At 45.5% G+C, this 21,070-nt stretch overlaps 1 protein-coding gene across 2 annotated transcripts in view; it reads right to left on the minus strand.

Moving 5' to 3' along the window:
• Positions 1-21,070, minus strand: part of lrrc71 (leucine rich repeat containing 71) — a 76,158-nt gene that overhangs the window by 21,370 nt on the left and 33,718 nt on the right. For both annotated transcript variants that reach the window (XM_063032748.1, XM_063032739.1), the window contains exons 11-12: positions 8,507-8,620; positions 2,009-2,093 (exon numbers count right to left, since the gene is read on the minus strand). In XM_063032748.1, the coding sequence (XP_062888818.1) occupies positions 2,009-2,093; positions 8,507-8,620 (199 nt within the window). The remainder of the gene's footprint in view (positions 1-2,008; positions 2,094-8,506; positions 8,621-21,070) is intronic.

Raw genomic sequence — 21,070 nt, forward strand, 5'->3', positions numbered from 1 at the left:
TCCCCTGCGCCACTGTTCACGGAGAGATCCAGTAGAGAAACTGGCCCTTCAGCCCACTGACTCTGTGATGGCCACCAACTGCCCCTTTAGACCCAGATCCCAATTCCATTCTCCCCAAATCCCTCTGGATTCTAACACACACACACACACACACACACACACACACACACACACGGTCATGGTTTACAGTGGCTGATTAACTCTTTGACCTTGCAAGCTGTTGGGATGTGGGAGAGAACCAGGGAACCCAAGGGAAACCCATACAGTGACAGGGATTCTCACAGAGAAAGACAGACAGACACACACAGAGCGCCAGAAATCAGGATTGAATCAGAATCAGATTTATTATCACCAGCATGTGACGTGAAATTTGTTAACGTAGCAGCAGCAATTCAATGCAATACATAATCTAGCAGAGAGAAAAAAAATAAAAATAATAATAAACAAGTAAATCAATTACGTATATTGAATAGATTTTTTTAAATGTGCAAAAACAGAAATACTGTATATTAAAAAAAAGTGAGGTAGTGTCCAAAGATTCAATGTCCATTTAGGAATCGGATGGCAGAGGGGAAGAAGCTGTTCCTGAATCGCTGAGTGTGTGCCTTCAGGCTTCTGTATCTCCTACCTGATAGTAAAAGTGAGAAAAGGGCATGCCCTGGGTGCTGGAGGTCTTTAATAATGGACGCTGCCTTTCTGAGACACCGCTCCCTGAAGATGTCCTGGGTACTTTGTAGGCTAGTGCCCAAGATGCAGCTGACTAGACTTACAATCTTCTTCAGCTTCTTTTGGTCCTGTGCAGTAGCCCCTCCATACCAGACAGTGATGCAGCCTGTCAGAATGCTCTCCATGGTACACCTATAGAAGTTTTTGAGTGTATTTGTTGACGTGCTAAATCTCTTCAAACTCCTAATAAAGTTTAGCCACTGTCTTGCCTTCTTTATAACTACATCGATATGTTGGGACCAGGTTAGATCCTCAGAGATCTTGACACCTAGGAACTTGAAGCTGCTCACTCTCTCCACTTCTGATCCCTCTGTGAGGATTGGTATGTGTTCCTTTGTCTTACTCTTCCTGAAGACCACAACCAGCTCTTTTGTCTAACTAACGTTGAGTTACTATTGTTGCTGTGGCACCACTCCACTAGTTGGCATATCTCACTCCTGTACACCCTCTCATCACCACCTGAGATTCTACCAACAATGGTTGTATCGTCAGGAAATTTATAGATGGTATTTGAGCTATGCCTAGCCACACAGTCATGTATATATAGAGATCAGAGCCCTGAGGTGCGCCAGTGTTGATTGTCAGCGAGGAGGTTATGTTATCACCATTCTGCACAGATTGTGGTTTTCCGGTTAGGAAGTCGAGGATCCAGTTGCAGAGGGAGGTACAGAGGCTCAGGTTCTGCAACTTCTCAATCAGGATTGTGGGAATGGTGGTGTTAAATGCTGAGCTATATTGATGAACAGCATCCTGATGTGGGCGTTTGTGTTGTCCAGGTGGTGTAAAGCTGTGTGGAGAGCCATTGAGATTGCGCCTGCCGTTGACCTATTGTGGCGATAGGCGAATTGCAATGCAGCCTAGGGCTCTGGAACAATGAGGTAGGGGCTTGACCCACTCCGCCAGTGGCCTGCCTGTACTGATGTAGTGCTTTTGTTTTTTCTGCCCCGTCACGTCTGGCTTCCCCCTTTCCCTCCCTCATGAGCCAACCCTACCCTTACTGTTTCCTGAGCCTTTATTCAGTTCTGGCCATGGAGCTGAGCATCCCACTCCCACCCCCATCTCCAATCCTGGGTCACCATGGGTCCTCAGGACATCAGCCAATCAGCCACATCGTTAGCAATGAATCAGATTCAGCCTATCTCCATCACAAACCCACGGCCTCAACACCACCCATATCATAAGCCTCAGCAAGACTTGTTCCTGAAGCCTCTCCTTCTCACTGAAGGGCAGGGGTTCAGGCATGAGAAGACGTTAGACAGAGATAGTTTCTGGATGAACTTGCCTCGTTTCAAAATCTTGAAATCGTCTTTCTTCAGTATAACCTGCGTGGTGGATGAAGTTACCTTCTCCAGAAAGGTCATCTCTTTCTTTATGGAGAGGAAGAGAACAGACATTACTGGAAGGACTGAGAGAGGGGAAGGGAAATTGCGAAGACGCCAAATACATGAGTGAGACAGATCGGCTGGTTGAATGGTATCACAATAACAACCTGCACTCAGCCTGTAAGGTCAAGGAAGTGACTGTGGACCTCAGGGAGGAGAATCAGGAGAACACACAACCGACACAAAATGCTGGAGGTCAGGCAGTGTCTATGGAAAAAGCACAGACGACATTTTGGGCTGAAACCCTTCAGCAGGACTAAAGGAAAAAGGCTGAGGAGTAGATTTGAAAGGTGGGTGGAGGGGAGAGAAAAACGCCAGGTGGTAGGTGAACTAAACACAGTGTATGACCCCAACAGATTCACAGGTGAAGTGTCGCCTCACCTGAAAGGACTGTCTGGGGCCCTGAATGGTAGTGAGGGAGGAGGTGTAGGGATAAGTGTAGCACTTGTTCCTCTTGCAAGGATAACTGCCAAGAGGGAGATCAGTGGGGAGGGACGAATGGACAAGTGAGTCCATAGGGATCACTCCCTATACAACTCCCTTGTCCATTCGCCCCTCCCCACTGATCTCCCTCCTAACACTTATCCTTGCCAGTGGAACAAGTGCTACTGTTCAGTGCTCCCGGTGTTCCCTCTTGTAAATCAGTGAGACCCGACATAGATTGGGAGACCGCTTTGCCGGGCATCTACGCTCTGTCCGCCAGAACAAGCAGGATCTCCCAGTGGCCACTCATTTTAATTCCACTTCCCATTCCAATATGTCCATCTATGACCTCTTCCTCTGTCAGGATAAGGATACACTTAGGTTGGAGGAACAACACCTTATATTCTGTTTGGGTAGGCTCTAACCTGATAGCATGAACGTCTATTTCTCAAATTTCCAGTAACGCCTCCCCCTCATCCCTCCACCATTTTCCATCCCCTTGTTCCTCTCTCATGTTATCTCCTTGCCTACCCATCGCCTCCCACTGGTGCTCCACTCCCCCCGCCCCCCTTTTTACTTTCTTCCATGGCCTTCTGTCTCTTTCACCAATCAACTTCCTAGCTCCTTGTTTCATCCCTTCCCCTCCAAGCTTCACCTATCGCTTGGTGTTTCTCTCTCCCCTCCCCCCACTTTTCAAATCTACTCCTCAGCCTTTTCTCTCCAGTCCCGCCGAAGGGTTTCAGCCCGAAATGTCGACTGTACGTTTTCCATAGACGCTGCCTGGCCTGCTGTGCTCCTCCAGCAGTTGTACGGATTTCCAGCATCTGCAGATTTTCTCTTGCTCAGGAACACACAACTGTCCTTATTGAGGGGTCAGCAGTGAGAGGGTGAGCAGCTTCAAGCTTCTGGACGTCACCATCCCTAGACCAAACATATTCAATGCTGTCCCAAATTAGGCACGCCAGTAGCTCTTCTTCATTGGGAGCTTGAGGAGTTTTGGTTTGTTACCAAAGACTCTTGCAAGTTCCTACAGATGTACCATGGAGAGCATTCTGACTGGTTGCATCACTACCAGGTATGGAAGCTCCAATGCACTGGATCGCAGGAGGCTGCAGAAGGGCTGTAGCCTCAGCCAGCTCCTTCATGGGCACAATCATCCACCCATTGGTGCCTCAGAAAGGTGGCATCCATCATTAAGGACCCTCGCCATCCAGGATATGAACTCTTCTCATCAGGGAGGAACTTGAAGACCCACACTCTAGGGTTCAGGGACAGCTTCCTCCCCCTCAGCCATCAGATTACTGAATGGACAGTGAACTCCTGAACACTACCTCATTATGCAACACACACAAAATGCTGGAGAGGAAGGATGATAGTTCAAAGGTGACAGATGAAGCCAGGTGGGAAGGAAAGGTTGGAGAGGAAGGAATCAGACAGAAGTGAAGAGTGAATCATAGGAGAAAGGGAAGCAGGTTGGGACCCGGGAGAGGTGACAGGCAGGTGGGAAGTGGTATGAGACCAGATTGGGGAATAGAAGTGGGGACAGGAAGGGATTTTTTTACAATGGAAGGTGAAATTGAGATTCACGCCATCAGGTTGGAGGGAATACAAGGTGTTGCTCCTCCACCCTGAGGAGGCCATGGACTGGCATTTCAAACAAGAGTGGGAATCTGCATTAAAATGTTGGGCCACAGGGAAATTCTGCTATTGGTGGATGGAGCAGAGGTACTCGATGAAGCAGTTCCCCAAATCATGATGGGTTTCACCAATGTAGAGGAGGCTGCATTGGGAGCACTGGAATCAATAGACAATCATAGCAGATTCACAGTTGAAGTGTTGCCTCACCTGGAAGGACTGTTTGGGGCCTTGAATGGAGGTGAGAGAAGAGGTGAATGGGCAGGTGGAGCACTTTGGCTGCTTGCAGGGTTAAGTGGTGGGAGGGATGAATGGACAAGGGAATCAGGGAGGGATCGATTCCAGCTGAAGGCACGGGCATGGCGGGGGGGGGGTGCGGTTGGCAAATTGTTTTGAAGCTGGCTGAAGTTGTGGAAAATGCTCTATTGGATGTGGAGGCTCATGGGATAGTAGGTAAAGACAAAAAAAGCCGAATTAATTTCACTGTGATTCAATGTTGTAAAATAATAAAACATGAGAAATTCCAAGGGGGGATGAATACTTTTTATAGGCACAGCAGTTGGGGCCCATGCGGGTACCCAAGGCTACCCCTCAAGTCTGGAGAAAGTGGAAGGAGCCATAGGGAAAATTGTTGAGTGTGAGGACCAGTTCTGCCAGATGGAGGAGGATGGTGGTGGAAGGGAACTGGTTGGTTCTTTTATTGAGGAAGAAGCAGAGAGCTTTAAGGCCTTCTTGCTGGGGCGTAGAAATGTATAGGGACTGGATATCCATAGTGAAGGTGAGGAGGTCAGGTCCAGAGATTTGAAAGTTACTGAGGAGATCAAGAGGATGAGAAGTGTCATGGATGTAAGTGGGAAGGGACTGACCCAAGCAGGAAAGAATGGAGTCGAGGTATGAGCATACGAGTTCAGTGGGACAGAAGCAAGCAGAGACAATGGGCCAACCCGGTCAGGTTTGGATCTTGGGTAGGAGGTAGAAGTGAGTAGTCCAGGGGAGGGAACTATATTTGGTGGCGGTGGATGAGATCAGTAATGGTGTTGGACAGTTTTCTGATGGTCCAGAGTGGGGTCCTCTTCGAGGGGTACGGTAGGTATGAGGAGGCATCTGAGAATTGCCACCTGCTCTAAGCAAGGTAAAAGTCAGTATGGCACACTACAACAGCACCCACCTTTGTCTGCGGGTTTGGTAGTAACATTAGGATTGGTATGGAGAGAGTGGAGAGCAGTGCGTTTGGGGGAGTAATATTCGAAGAGGAGGGGGAAGTGCTGAAGTCGAGACTGTTAATGTCTCGTTGGCAATTTGAGATGAAAAGATCGAGAGCAGGCAGAGAACCAGAGCGGAGTGCCTCATTATTTATTTAGTTTAGTAGTTTATAGCATCTTTGTGTGTTTGCACTGTACTCGCTGCCACAAAAAAATCAATTTCACATCATATAATTAAGTGGTAATAAATCTGACTCTAACTCTGAGGTAGAAGAGAGTATCACGGCTGTAATGACACTCCAAACTTCAATATTGTCAGCAACTCCCCCCCCCCCTTTACTGACTCTGTTTTCAGAGCCATTACCCACCTATCTCTACCTCCTTATGCCATGCACTCTGTCCCCTCACTCCCTCTCGCTCACCAGAGCGGATTGTCACTGGACCATATCCATGGGCCAGACTAGATCAGATCGACCACTGGACTGGATCGCATTGGTCACTGGACCACATGCACAGGCCGGACTGGATTAGATCAGCCACTGAACTGGATTGCCACTGGATGCACATCTGATATATCCTCCCTCAGCAGACAGCCAAAGTCAAAGGTGAAAGTTGAGGTTTCACATTGACACCCAGCCGCAGGACCGAGTGGGACGCGAAACAGGAGCCAGTATGTGGCAGCACAAAAAGGGGCAAAACAGAGGTCATCAGGTGATAGGTGGGACCAGAAAGGGCAAATGAGCCCGATGGAGGAAGTGAAAAGAGCAGGCACCATGCTCTTTGAAAAAGAGTGCCCTTTTTTTCCCTCACTCACAGTAAATGCAAGAAACACAATAGAATCAATGAAAGACCACAGGATGGACAATAACCAAAGTGCAAAGCACCACTAAATATGCAAATAGAAAAAGAAAAAAAAAGGAAATAATAATAACAACAAATAAGCAATAAATATTGAGATGAAAAGCCCTTGAAAGTGAGCCCATAGGTTGTGGGATCACAAACAGGAGAAAATCTGCAGATGCTGGAAATCCAAAGCAACACACACACAAAATGCTGGACAAACTCAGCAGGCCAGGCAGCATTTCTGGAAATGAGTAAATGGTCGATGTTTTGGGTCGAGACTCTTCAGCAGGAAATGCCAACTGTTTACTCTTTTCCATAGATGCTGCCTGGCCTGCTGAGTTCCTCCAGCATTTTATGCGAGTCCATAGGTTGTGGGAACAGTTCAATGATGGTGTGAGTGAAGTTACCCCCCTCTGGTTCACGAGACTGATGGTTGAAGGATAATAACTGGCATGGATCCTGAGGCTCCTGTACCTATTTCCTCATGACAGTAGCACGGCCTGGATGGTGGGGGTCCTTGATAATGGTCGCTGCTTTCCTGCGACATCGTCTCATGTGGATGTGCTCAATGGTGGGGAGGGCTTCATAATGGCACTAACATGGGCCCAGGACAGATCCTCTGAAATGGTAACACCGAGGAATTTAAAGTTGCTGACCCCCTCCACCTCTGATCCACCGGTGAGGACTAGCTCGTGGCCCTCCTGAGTCAATAATCAGCTCCCTGGTCTTGCGGACAGTGAGTGAGATTGTCGTCGTGGCACCTTAAGCCGGTTTTCAATCTCCCTCTCTATGTTGTTTTTGTTACCACCTTTGATTTGCCCAATGATAGTGGTGTCATCAGCTTCACAGAGTGTGGTTTATATTGGGAACGAGCTCCCAGAAACAATGGTTGAGACAGGCATATTAGCACCATTTCACAGCCATCCGGATAAATACTGTACATGGAAAGGAGAAGTTTAGAGCTCTACAGGGCAAAGGTGGGACTGGGCAACACAGCTGGCATTAGCGAGTCAGGCCGGAGGGACTGTTTCCATACTGTATGCCTTCATATGGCAAGACCTTAAAGAATAAAATCCCAATGCATGCTGTCTCTTTAGGTAGGGCAACCTTCTCATTCCAGGGATTCATCTGGCTAAAGATAAAGGATGCAGCAAGTCATCAGGTTACCTCATGTAAAGGGAGAGTATAATGCTGGATTCCCAGTTCATGCTGTCAGCTTGGAAGCAACCCAGAAGTGCTGCTTCTCCAACCTGAGTTTGGCCTCATTTTGTCAGTTCATGGACTGACATGTCAGAAGTCAAATTGAAGTGGTTGGCACTGGGAAATACATTACAGGTGCACATTCCTTGATCTGAAATTCTGAAATCCAAAAAGCTCTGAAAACCTAAGTTTTTTTCGCCAACAGCTGACGTCACTCAGGTGTGACGTGGCAGCACTAGCAGAGGCCGCCAGACGTCAGTTGTGCCTCAGCGCTCGTACTGGTTACACGTGCATTTGCTGTTCGCTGATATTTTGTGTTCACTGTTGACTTTGTGTTTAATTTCACTGTGAAAATGTCAAAAAGAGCTGCAGATACCCCTATGGGTAACAATGAGAAAAAGAGAAGGAGGCATCTATCATTATCAATAACGCAGAAAGTGGAGTTATTGCAGAAGCTTGATTGTGGTGTGTCTGTGTGGCGTCTTACTGAGAAAATAGTGTCGGAACTACCACTGTATATGATTTAAATAAACAGAAAGACAAGTTACTGAAGTTTTATAGCGATAATGACATTCTACATTTATTCTAATAAGTCATTTACTATGTGTTTGATTCGGTTTGTTTGAAGCTGTATATTTTTATGTTTTATTGAATGTTTTTGTTGGAAATAAAATGTTTTCTTGTCATTATTTCCTAAACAATACAGTATAACAACTAATTACATAGCATTTACATTGTATTAGGTATTATAAGTAATCTAGAGATGATTTAAAGTATACAGGAGGATGTGCGTAGGTTTGGTGCGTTGCCGGATCCTAAAGTCCACCGCACTTAGACAGGTTAAATAAGGGACTTGAGCATACGAGTTTTTTGGTATGGGGGGGGGGTCTGAAATCTAAAAAATTCTGAATTCCGAAATGCAACTGGTCCCAGGGATTTCGGATAAGGGATTGTGGACCTGTATCAATCTTTCCCCACGTTTTAGCAACAGAGAAACTCCTCACAGCTACAAGTGACTTGGTGCATCCAGTTCAGGGGAACCGCAATCTGTGGAGTTTCTGAAGGGTTGAGAGATCTAGGTGTTTGATTTCTTACCTTATCCTTCTTCTTAATGGCAGTCTTGGCACTTTTCTGCGACTTGTCAATGGCGGTGCTGCTTTCAATCTGGCTACTACGATCACTCTTTGACTCTGGCCGCCGCAGAGAGGACTGATGAGTGAAATAGAAGTGTGACAAGTCAATTATGAGTGGCACAGTGCAGCAGTGAGTAGAGCTGCTCCAGAGACCTGCACTCAATCCCGACCTCCGAAACTCCATACATTATGTATTTTGCACATATTCCACATACTCTCATTTACATCAACAGTGCAAAGGTCGAGAGGGTTGAGAGCTTTAAGCTCCTAGGAGTGTACATCACCATTAGTGTGGCCAGGTCTAACCACATAGACACCACAGCCAAGAAAGCTCCTCAGGAGGTTAAAGAAATTTGGCATTTCTCCATCAACCCTCACCAATTTTTACCAATGCACCATAAGTTACAGTGTGTAAATTACAGTAAGGCAAGGGTTAAAAACAACATTCAGGTGAGGGTGACTACAGCAGAGTGCAGTCAAACTGAGGCAAGACAGACCTTTGAAGTAAGATTACCAGAGCCAATCTTGTTTACTGCAGACAGGTAGGTGAGATTAACTGTGGCAGTGAGTAATCAGCCTAGAAGAACATAGTTCCCTTTAGGGGGTGCTGGAGAGAGACAAGATAGGAATAAAGGAAGGATGTGAAACACATCTAACAACTAAGGGACAATTGCTTTACTAACTTCAGAGAAACTGTCATTGGTTGTCAACTGTAATTTCTATTGACTTTTAACACCTCTATGGCGACTAATCTTGTAAGTAAGAAATTCAAATATATACAAGTTACCATATGGTCAATATCTATCAGTGATAAGCTAATTCTGTATAAAAATTGCAGTCTTCTGTCCTGGCTTCAGAACAATATGGGTGACAGGGGCCATGCTGTTCTCCTTGTGCACAAGTAAATTAAACACGTTTGAGTTGTACGAGTATGTCCGTTGGGTCCAGTTATTTTTGTTAACCAGAGAGAGGCAACACACCCAAAATGCTGGAGGAACTCAACAGGCCAGGCAGCATCTACAGGAGGGAGTATAGTCACGTTTCGGGCCAAGAGCAATTGAATGTAGACACAATGAGTTTTAGCTAATGATCTGCTAAACCATTTTCAGATAAACTGTTTATTATGTAAAGTGGCAGGCTTGAAGAAGCAATCTGTGCTCTTGGGTGACCTGGTTTGAGTGGTTTGAACCAGTCAGAGTTGATTAGAACACAAGAAGTCAGCTAAAGCACAAAGTTGAAAACAAAGCCATAAAACAATACAGTTAGTCCTGACGAAGGGTCTCGGCCTGAAACGTCGACTGCACCTCTTCCTATAGATGCTGCTTGGCCTGCTGCATTCACCAGCAACTTTGATGTATGTTGCTTGAAACAATACTGCTTGTAGACTGCGCTACATCCACAGAGAACTAACACAAGTCAGTCAGATGACCTTGAGCCAATGAAACTGAAACATCTGAGATTGATCTGATGATGGGAAGGAATAAAAATGAAAGGTTTTGGGAGGACAGGCAGCAATAACCCTGGATTGTTCTTCTAGGCTGATTACTCACTGCCACAGTTAATCTCACTTATCTGTCTGCAGTAAACAAGATTGGCTCTGGTAATCTTACTTCAAAGGTCTCTCTTGTCTCGGGTTTGACTGCACTCTGCTGTAGTCATCCTCACCTGAATGTTGTTTTTAACCCTTGCCTTACTGTAACTTATGGTGCATTGGTAGTTGTGGATATCGAAGACTGCCACATTGGATAGGTGGAAGTTAGATCGATACCATAAGGAAAATCTGGTCTGCATAGACTCCTTTCCTGGGTATTAACCTTTTCTATTCTTTAACTGTTCCTGGAGGGTCAAGGAAACTTAGTAGGTGTTCAAGCAACACACTTCAAAGTTGCTGGTGAACGCAGCAGGCCAGGCAGCATCTCTAGGAAGAGGTACAGTCGACGTTTCAGGCCGAGACCCTTCGTCAGGACTAACTGAAGGAAGAGCTAGTAAGAGATTTGAAAGTGGGAGGGGGAGGGGGAGATCCAAAATGATAGGAGAAGACAGGAAGGGGAGGGATGGAGCCAAGAGCTGGACAGGTGATTGGCAAAGGGGATATGAGAGGATCATGGGATGGGAGGCCCAGGGAGAAGGAAAAGGGGGAGGGGGGAAAACCCAGAGGATGGGCAAGGGGTATAGTCAGAGGGACAGAGGGAGAAAAAGGAGAGAGAGAAAAAGAATGTGTGTATATAAATAACGGATGGGGTATGAGGGGGAGGTGGGTGTATCTAAGTAATGGATGGGGTACGAGGGGGAGGTGTTCACACAGGTATCAGAAGTGCAAACTCATGTGCTTGTGAACTGAGTCAATAAAGGTACTTGTCAGTAAATACAGATTCTTTCTGTGCCTAACTGACCATTATTACTAAATGGTAAATCCCTCTACTATTTTATTTTATTATTGGTTATGAGAATAGAAAGCATCCTATCTGGATACCTCACTGCTCTGCCCTTGGCCACAAGAGACTGCAAAGAATTGTGGACTCACCTCAGCACATCACGGAAGCCAGCTTCCTCTCAGTGGACTCTGTCTACACTTTCTGCTGCCTTGATAAAGGGGCAGAGATCATCCTTACCCTATTCTGGCTTCTGCCCCCTTCCTTTCCAGTCCTGATGAAGGGTCTCAATCCAAAATATCCACTGCTTATTCTGCTCCACAGTTGCTGCCTCCAGCATTCTGTGTTGCGTTGTCAGCAAGGCATGTTGGTGAACTTGGACTGGTTGGGCCAAAGGGCCTATTTCTGGACGTATAACTGCGTGACAGTAGGAGTACCTTTGAGCAAGCCACCACAGCCATGGGAGAAGGTATGATCACTCACTGCAGCCATCACTGCTGGATCAGGCCTTCTTATCACTCTGTGGAAGGGGACTGCATTCCTCTCAGCTCAGGGGAAGGAGAGCTGGCAATGAGTGACATTTTTTATTTTATTTAGAGAAATAGCACAGTAACAGGACCTTCCAGCTCAACAGGCCCGTGCTGCCCAAATACTCCCATGTGAGTTATTAACATAACAACCCATACACGTCTTTGGACTTTGGGAGGAAACTGGAGCACCCAGAGGAATCCCCACGAAACGGGGAGAACGTAGAAACTCTTACAGACTTCTGCAGGAATTGAACTTGTGACTGGCAATGTAATAGCATTACACTAACCCAGTGATTCCTAAGGGGGGGGTGTCCTAAGGGGGTGTTAGGGGAGATAGAAGTCATTGGGGGGTGTTCAAGATTCTTGGGGGGGGAGCTCGGGAGGCAGCACCCTAACGAGGCATGAGACCTGGCCATTCATTAGTAGAGCAGGCACTTCCAAAAAAAAAGGATGAGGCACTGTAACATAGGAGGAACCATAGCTCTGCAGGCAGTGAACACTCGGCATCACAATGCATCTGACACTCGGTAATCTCATCTGACCTTACCAACCAAACAGACATTATTGGGAATGCATAAATTAGTAACCAGAGTGCCCAACAGTTCCCCTTGACTCACAGCACGAAACAAGTTCATGCAATTTAACAGTTGGTAAGTCAAGTACACCCTCTCAACTTTCTCTACAGATCTATGGAAAACAGGTCACGCAACGATATGTGCTGGCTGGAACCAAATGGTGAAATAGACCATTCAGTGGTGAAGCCTTGAATTCTAATCCTTCTAAGAAACAGAAACTACAGATAGTGTGTCAATACAACCATGAAACCATTAAGATTGCAGGAACATTTCCGTAAAAGACACCCTGAAAAGGCTACTTAAGGTATTACTCAGTTCCAGAAGATGAAAGAAGCTTTTGAAAAGTGTTGCACACTCGAGTTGTCTGCCACAAAAACTAAAAATGCCCTTGATAGTGGTCTCATTGCTTCTTATAACATTTCCAAAATGAAAACAAAGTGTGGAAAATCTCATGCAATTGGTGAAAGATTAATAACATTTGCTGTATCAGAAGTGCTCAGCACTGTTCTCAAAATGGATACCAGTATTTAAAATCAATTCCTCTGAGTACTAACTCTGCAGCTTGTCATATTGATGAAATGAATGAGCATCATTGAGTATCAACTAAGTACAGAGCTACAAAAACCAGAACTTGGGATACACCTGTGTGAGACAATGAGGCATTGCTAATAGCATACGTACAGTTTATCAAAAATGAATCAGAATCCGGTTTATCATCACTGGTATGCATCGTGAAATTTGTTAACAGCAGCAGCAGTTCAATGCAATACATGGTAATATAGAAAGAAAAAAATAAGTTTATGGAAAAGTTTACAAGAGATTTAATTTGTAAGAAGTTAAAAACAAATATCAGCAGAGAATCAATCTATGACGAGCTCAAAATGTATTCTGAGGATATAAGTATTCCGATTAGGAACAGGATTTCCTGTGCAACAGATGGAGCATCAAATATGACAGGTCACCATGCTGGTTCAGAGGCATTTATGAAAAAATAAATTGTAAGTCTGTTTACAATCCATTGTGTAATTCATTGTCAACATCTTGCAGCCAAAAACTGCAGCCAGTGACTTTTTTTCAAGCACAACTCTTGTAATATCGGCTATCAACAAAATTAAAACTCATCTAATTAAATAGCAGAATATTTCACCAGTTATGCCAAGATAATGATGAACAGTTTGAACGCTTGCTTCTTCACACTGAAGTGCATTGGCTGTCAAAAGGCTGCTGCTTAGAATGTGTCTTTGATCTTTTTGACACTGTGGTTGAATTTTTGCTCAAAGTCAACAAAAGTTTGAGAAACAAGATTGAACTTCTACCTGGAGACTTGGAAAATCTAGCCAATCTGTATGATGAAATGAACATTCAAAATATGAAACTGCAGGGTGAAAATTTCAATTTAATCCAGGCAAAAAGTGCAGTGTCCACTTTTATCGTAAGATTGGACATATATAAGCAAAATATGGGGAGAAGAATGTTCTCACAGTTTCCCTGCATGGAAACTCCCTTTCACAGACACTGATTTGCAAGAGTACTCTTTACACCTGCAGTCACTGAAGGAGGATTTTCAGAACATTCAAGGAATTGAACGATCTGGAAATTTTGGACTGGGTAATTAACACATTTCTTTGCAAGGTGGAAGAACAGGAAACATAGAAACATAGAAAATAGGTGCAGGAGTAGGCCATTCAGCCCTTCGAGCTTGCACCGCCATTCAGTATGATCATGGCTGATCATCCAACTCAGATCCCTGTACCTGCCTTCCCTCCATACCCACTGATCCCTTTAGCCACAAGGGCCATATCTAACTCCCTCTTAAATATAGCCAATGAACTGGCCTCAACTGTTTCCTGTGGCAGAGAATTCCACAGATTCACCACTCTCTGTGTGAATAAGTTTTTCCTAATCTCGGTCCTGAAAGGCTTCCCCTTTATCCTCAAACTGTGACCCCTCATTATGGACTTTCCCAACATCGGGAACAATCTTCCTGCATCTAGCCTGTCCAATCCCTTTAGGATTTTATACGTTTCAATAAGATCCCCCCTCAATCTTCTAAATTCCAGAGAGTATAAGCCTGGTCGATCCAGTCTTCCATCTTATGAAAGTCCTGCCATCCCAGGAATCAATCTGGTGAACCTTCTTTGCACTCCTTCTATGGCAAGAATGTCTTTCTTCAGATTAGGGGACCAAAACTGCGCACAATACTCCAGGTGTGGTCTCACCAAGGCCTTGTACAACTGCAGTAGTACCTCCCTGCTCCTGTACTCGAATCCTCTTGCTATGAATGCCAGCATACCATTCGCCTTTTTCACTGCCTGCTGTACCTGCATGCCCACTTTCAAAGACTGGTGTATAATGACACCCAGGTCTCGTTGCACCTCCCCTTTTCCTAATCGGCCACCATTCAGATAATAATCTGTTTTCCTGTTTTTGCCACCAGTGGATAACCTCACATTTATCCACATTAAATTGCATCTGCCATGAATTTGCCCACTCACCGAACCTATCCAAGTCACCCTGCATCCTCTTAGCATCCTCCTCACAGCTAACACTGCCGCCCAGCTTCCTGTCATCCGCAAACTTGGAGATGCTGCATTTAATTCCCTCATCTAAATCATTAATATATATTGTAAACAACTGGGGTCCCAGCACTGATCCTTGCAGTACCCCACTAGTCACTGCCTGCCATTCTGAAAAGGTCCCATTTATTCCCACTCTTTGCTTCCTGTCTGCCAACCAATTCTCTATCCACATCAATACCTTACCCCCAATACCATGTGCTTTAAGTTTGCACACTAATCTCCTGTGTGGGACCTTGTCAAAACCCTTTTGAAAATCCAAATATACCACATCCACTGGTTCTCCCCTATCTACTCTACTAGTTACATCCTCAAAAAATTCTATGAGATTTGTCAGACATGACTTTCCTTTCACAAATCCATGCTGACTTTGTCCGATGATTTCACCGCTTTCCAAATGTGCTGTTATCACATCTTTGATAACTGACTCTAGCATTTTCCCCACCACCGATGTTAGGCTAACCGGTCTATAATTCCCCGGTTTCTCTCTCCCTCCTTTTTTTAAAAAGCAGGGTTACATTAGCCACCTCCAATCCTCAGGAACTAGTCCAGAATCTAAAGAGTTTTGAAAAATTATCACTAATGCATCCACTATTTCTTGGGCTACTTCCTTAAGCACTCTGGGATGCAGACCATCTGGCCCTGGGGATTTATCTGCATTTAATCCCTTCAATTTACCTAACACCACTTCCCTACTAACATGTATTTCCCTCAGTTCCTCCATCTCACTAGATCCTCTGTCCCCTACTATTTCCGGAAGATTATTTATGTCCTCCTTAGTGAAGACAGAATCAAAGTAGTTATTCAATTGGTCTGCCATGTCATTGTTCCCCATAAGCAATTCACCTGTTTCTGTCTGTAGGGGACCTACATTTGTCTTAACCAATCTTTTTCTTTTCACATATCTATAAAAACTTTTACAGTCAGTTTTTATGTTCCCTGCCAGTTTTCTCTCATAACCTTTTTTCCCTTTCCTAATTAAGCCCTTTGTCCTCCTCTGCTGGACTCTGAATTTCTCCCAGTCCTCAGGTGAGCCGCTTTTTCTGGCTAATTTGTATGCTTCTTCTTTGGAATTGATACTATCCCTAATTTCCCTTGTCAGCCATGGGTGCACTACCTTCCCTGGTTTATTCTTTTGCCAAACTGGGATGAACAATTGTTGTAGTTCATCCATGCGATCTTTAAATGCTTGCCATTGCATATCCATTGTCAACCCTTTAAGTATCATTTGCCAGTCTATCTTAGCTAATTCATGTCTCATACCTTCAAAGTTACCCTTCTTTAAGTTCAGAACCTTTGTTTCTGAATTAACTATGTCACTCTCCATCTTAATGAAGAATTCCACCATATTATGGTCACTCTTACCCAAAGGGCCTCTCACGACAAGATCGCTAATTAACCCTTCCTCATTGCTCAAAACCCAGTCCAGAATAGCCTGCTCTCTAGTTGGTTCCTCGACATGTTGGTTCAAAAAACCATCCCGCATACATTCCAAGAAATCCTCTTCCTCAGCACCCTTACCAATTTGGTTCACCCAGTCTATATGTAGATTGAAGTCACCCATTATAACTGCTGTTCCTTTATTGCACGCATTTCTAATTTCCTGTTTAATGCCATCCCCAACCTCACTACTACTGTTAGGTGGCCTGTACACAACTCCCACCAGCGTTTTCTGCCCCTTAGTGTTATGCAGCTCTACCCATATCGATTCCACATCCTCCTGGCTAATGTCCTTCCTTTCTATTGTGTTAATCTCCTCTCTAACCAGCAGTGCTACCCCACTTCCTTTTCTTTCATGTCTATCCCTCCTGAATATTGAATATCCCTGAATGTTGAGCTCCCATCCTTGGTCACCCTGGAGCCATGTCTCTGTGATCCCAACTATATCATATTCATTAATAACAATCTGCACTTTTAATTCATCCACCTTGTTACGAATGCTCCTTGCATTGACATACAGAGCCTTCAGGCTTACTTTTACAACACTCTTAGCCCTTATACAATTATGTTGAAAAGTGGCCCTTTTTGATTTTTACCCTGGATTTGCCGGCCTGCCACATTTACTTTTCACCTTACTACTTTTTGCCTCTATCCTCATTTTACACCCCTCTGTCTCTCTGCACTTGTTCCCAACTCCCTGTTGTGAACCAACCTCCTCTCTCCTAGTCTCTTTAATTTGATTAAAGAGAGGAAGAGAGATTACAAGAAGAAATAATAAAAATTGCAAGAAGAAATAATAAAAATTCAGAATGAAGAAGCAAAAATGCTTTTCAAAAATGTTATCTTTTGTGGTATGTGGCTATTCTGTCACATGAAGTTTCCTGATCCTTGGGGAAGAGCCAAACTACTCTTCATTGCATTTCCATCCTCTTCCTTGTTCAGAGAGGCTTCAGTGCAGTGAACCACCTGCTCACAAAGTACAGAAACTGCTTGGACATTGTTACACATGGAGACTTGAGGCTTTTTCTGTCACAACTTAAACCAGATATTTCAACTGTTGCTAAAACCCATCAAGCTCAAGGATCACATTGATATCGAAGCTACTGCACAGTGCACAGCTACTGTGTAAGCTAGGTTTAAAGATAAATAAAAATTTAAACCAGAATCATTTTTCTCATGTTAGCATATAGTTGGCAAGTATGGAAGTGCTTTGTGGGGGGGGAGTTGGCAAGTACGACGACGCTTTGGGGGGGGGAGTTGTAAACCCGCTGATAAAGGGGGTGCTGTTGTAGTCTGGCGTACTGACCTCTACCTTGCCGAGGCACAGCGACAACTCACGGATACCTCCTCTTATTTACCCCTCGATCGTGACCCCACTAAGGAGCACCAGGCCATTGTCTCCCACACTATCAACGACTTTATCTACTCAGGGGATCTCCCATCCACTGCTACCAACCTTATAGTTCCCACACCCCGTACTTCCCGTTTCTACCTCCTACCCAAGATCCACAAACCTGCCTGTCCTGGCAGACCTATTGTCTCAGCTTGCTCCTGCCCCACCGAACTCGTTTCTGCATACCTCGACACTGTTTTATCACCCCTTGTTCAATCCCTTCCGACCTATGTTTGTGACACTTCTCACGCTCTTAAACTTTTCGATGATTTTAAGTTCCCTGGCCCCCACCGCTTTATTTTCACCATGGATGTCCAGTCCTTATATACTTCCATCCCCCATCACGAAGGTCTCAAAGCTCTACGCTTCTTTTTGGATTCCAGACCTCTACCACCACTCTGCTCCGTCTAGCAGAATTAGTCCTTACTCTTAATAATTTCTCCTTTTGCTCCTCCCATTTCCTCCAAACTAAAGGTGTAGCTATGGGCACCCGTATGGGTCCTAGCTATGCCTGCCTTTTTGTTGGGTTTGTGGAACAATCTATGTTCCGTGCCTATTCTGGTATCTGTCCCCCACTTTTCCTTCGCTACATCGACGACTGCATTGGCGCTGCTTCCTGCACGCATGCAGAACTCGTTGACTTTATTAACTTTGCCTCCAACTTTCACCCTGCCCTCAAGTTTACCTGGTCCATTTCCGACACCTCCCTCCCCTTTCTAGATCTTTCTGTCTCTGTCTCTGGAGACAGCTTATCCACTGATGTCTACTATAAGCCTACTGACTCTCACAGCTATCTGGACTATTCCTCTTCTCACCCTGTCTCTTGCAAAAACGCCATCCCCTTCTCGCAATTCCTCCGTCTCCGCCGCATCTGCTCTCAGGATGAGGCTTTTCATTCTAGGACGAGGGAGATGTCTTCATTTTTTAAAGAAAGAGGCTTCCCTTCCTCCACTATCAACTCTGCTCTTAAACGCATCTCCCCCATTTCACGTACATCTGCTCTCACTCCATCCTCCCACCACCCCACTAGGAATAGGGTTCCCCTGGTCCTCACCTACCACCCCACCAGCCTCCGGGTCCAACATATTATTCTCCGTAACTTCCACCACCTCCAACGGGATCCCACCACTAAGCACATCTTTCCCTCCCCCCTTCTCTCTGCATTCTGCAGGGATCGCTCCCTACACAACTCCCTTGTCCATTCGTCCCCCCCATCCCTCCCCACTGATCTCCCTCCTGGCACTTATCCGTGTAAGCGGAACAAGTGCTACACATGCCCTTACATTTCCTCCCTTACCACCATTCAGGGCCCCAAACAGTCCTTCCAGGTGAGGCATCACTTCACCTGTGAGTCGACTGGGGTGATATACTGCGTCCGGTGCTCCCGATGTGGCCTTTTATATATTGGTGAGACCCGACACAGACTGGGAGACCGCTTTGCTGAACATCTACGCTCTGTCCGCCAGAGAAAGCAGGATCTCCCAGTGGCCACACATTTTAATTCCACATCCCATTCCCATTCTGACATGTCTATCCACGGCCTCCTCTACTGTAAAGATGAAGCCACACTCAGGTTGGAGGAACAACACCTTATATTCCGTCTGGGTAGCCTCCAACCTGATGGCATGAACATTGACTTCTCTAACTTCCGCTAGGCCCCACCTCCCCCTCGTACCCCATCTGTTACTCATTTTTATGCACACATTCTTTCTCTCACTCTCCTTTTTCTCCCTCTGTCCCTCTGAATATACCTCTTGCCCATCCTCTAGGTCACCCCCCACCCCCCGTCTTTCTTCCCGGACCTCCTGTCCCATGATCCTCTCGTATTCCCTTTTGCCTATCACCTGTCCAGCTCTCGGCTCTATCCCTCCCCCTCCTGTCTTCTCCTATCATTTTGCATCTCTCCCTCCCCCTCCAGCTTTCAAATCCCTTACTCACTCTTCCTTCAGTTAGTCCTGACGAAGGGTCTCGGCCTGAAACGTCGACTGCGCCTCTTCCTATAGATGCTGCTTGGCCTGCTGCGTTCACCAGCAACTTTGATGTGTGTTGTTGGCAAGTATGAAGATGGTTTGGGGCGAGTTGGCAAGTATGAAGATGCTTTGGGGGGGGAGTTGGCAAGTATGAAGATGGTTTGGGGGGAGTTGGCAAGTATGAAGATGGTTTAGGGGAGAGTTGGCAGGTATGAAGATGCTTTGGGGGGAGTTGGCAGGTATGAAGATGCTTTGGGGGGGAGTTGGCAAGTATGAAGATGGTTTGGGGGGAGTTGGCAAGTATGAAGATGGTTTAGGGGAGAGTTGGCAAGTATGAAGATGCTTTGGGGGGAGTTGGCAAGTATGAAGATGCTTTGGGGGGAGTTGGCAAGTATGAAGGTGGTTTGGGAGGAGTTGGAAAGTATGAAGGTGGTTTGCGGGGAGTTGGCAAGTATGAAGATGCTTTGGGGGGGGAGTTGGCAAGTATGAAGATGGTTTGGGGGGAGTTGGCAAGTATGAAGATGGTTTAGGGGAGAGTTGGCAGGTATGAAGATGCTTTGGGGGGAGTTGGCAGGTATGAAGATGCTTTGGGGGGGGAGTTGGCAAGTAAAAAGATGGTTTGGGGGGAGTTGGCAAGTATGAAGATGGTTTAGGGGAGAGTTGGCAAGTATGAAGATGCTTTGGGGGGAGTTGGCAAGTATGAAGATGCTTTGGGGGGAGTTGGCAAGTATGAAGGTGGTTTGGGAGGAGTTGGAAAGTATGAAGGTGGTTTGCGGGGAGTTGGCAAGTATGAAGATGCTTTGGGGGGAGTTGGCAAGTATGAAGATGCTTTGGGGGAGTTGGCAGGTATGAAGATGCTTTGGGGGGAGTTGGCAGGTATGAAGATGCTTTGGGGGGAGTTGGCAGGTATGAAGATGCTTTGGGGGGAGTTGGCAAGTATGAAGATGCTTTGGGGGGAGTTGGCAGGTATGAAGATGCTTTAGGAGGGCATTGGACTAAAAAAGTTTGGGAAACACTGCACTAACTGCTATGCTACCGTGCCGTCCCATATGTTGTTAAAGTATGACTTTCTCTGGCAGTTCATCCATATACTCACCACCCTCTGAGTGAAGATGTTGTCCCTCAGGTTCCTATTAAGTCTCTCCCCTCTAGCATTAAATTTTATGCCTTCTAATTAGAGATCCCACAACTCCAGGGTAAAAAAAAGACTGTGTGGATTCACCCTGTCTGTACTCCTCAAGATTTTATACACCTCTGTAAAGTTTAGCTAACCATTACGCTACCGTGCCGTCCCATATGTTGTTAAAGTATGACTTTCTCTGGCAGTTCATCCATATACTCACCACCCTCTGAGTGAAGATGTTGTCCCTCAGGTTCCTATTAAGTCTCTCCCCTCTAGCATTAAATTTTATGCCTTCTAATTAGAGATCCCACAACTCCAGGGTAAAAAAAAGACTGTGTGGATTCACCCTGTCTGTACCCCTCAAGATTTTATACACCTCTGTAAAGTTTAGCTAACCATTACGCTACCGTGCCGTCCCATATGTTGTTAAAAGTATGACTTACTCTGGCAGTTCATCCATATACTCACCACCCTCTGAGTGAAGATGTTGTCCCTCAGGTTCCTATTAAGTCTTTCCCCTCTAGCATTAAATCTTATGCCTTCTAAT

The sequence above is a fragment of the Mobula hypostoma genome, chromosome 2 (assembly GCF_963921235.1).
Source record: "Mobula hypostoma chromosome 2, sMobHyp1.1, whole genome shotgun sequence".
Classification (NCBI taxonomy): Eukaryota; Metazoa; Chordata; class Chondrichthyes; order Myliobatiformes; family Myliobatidae; genus Mobula; species Mobula hypostoma.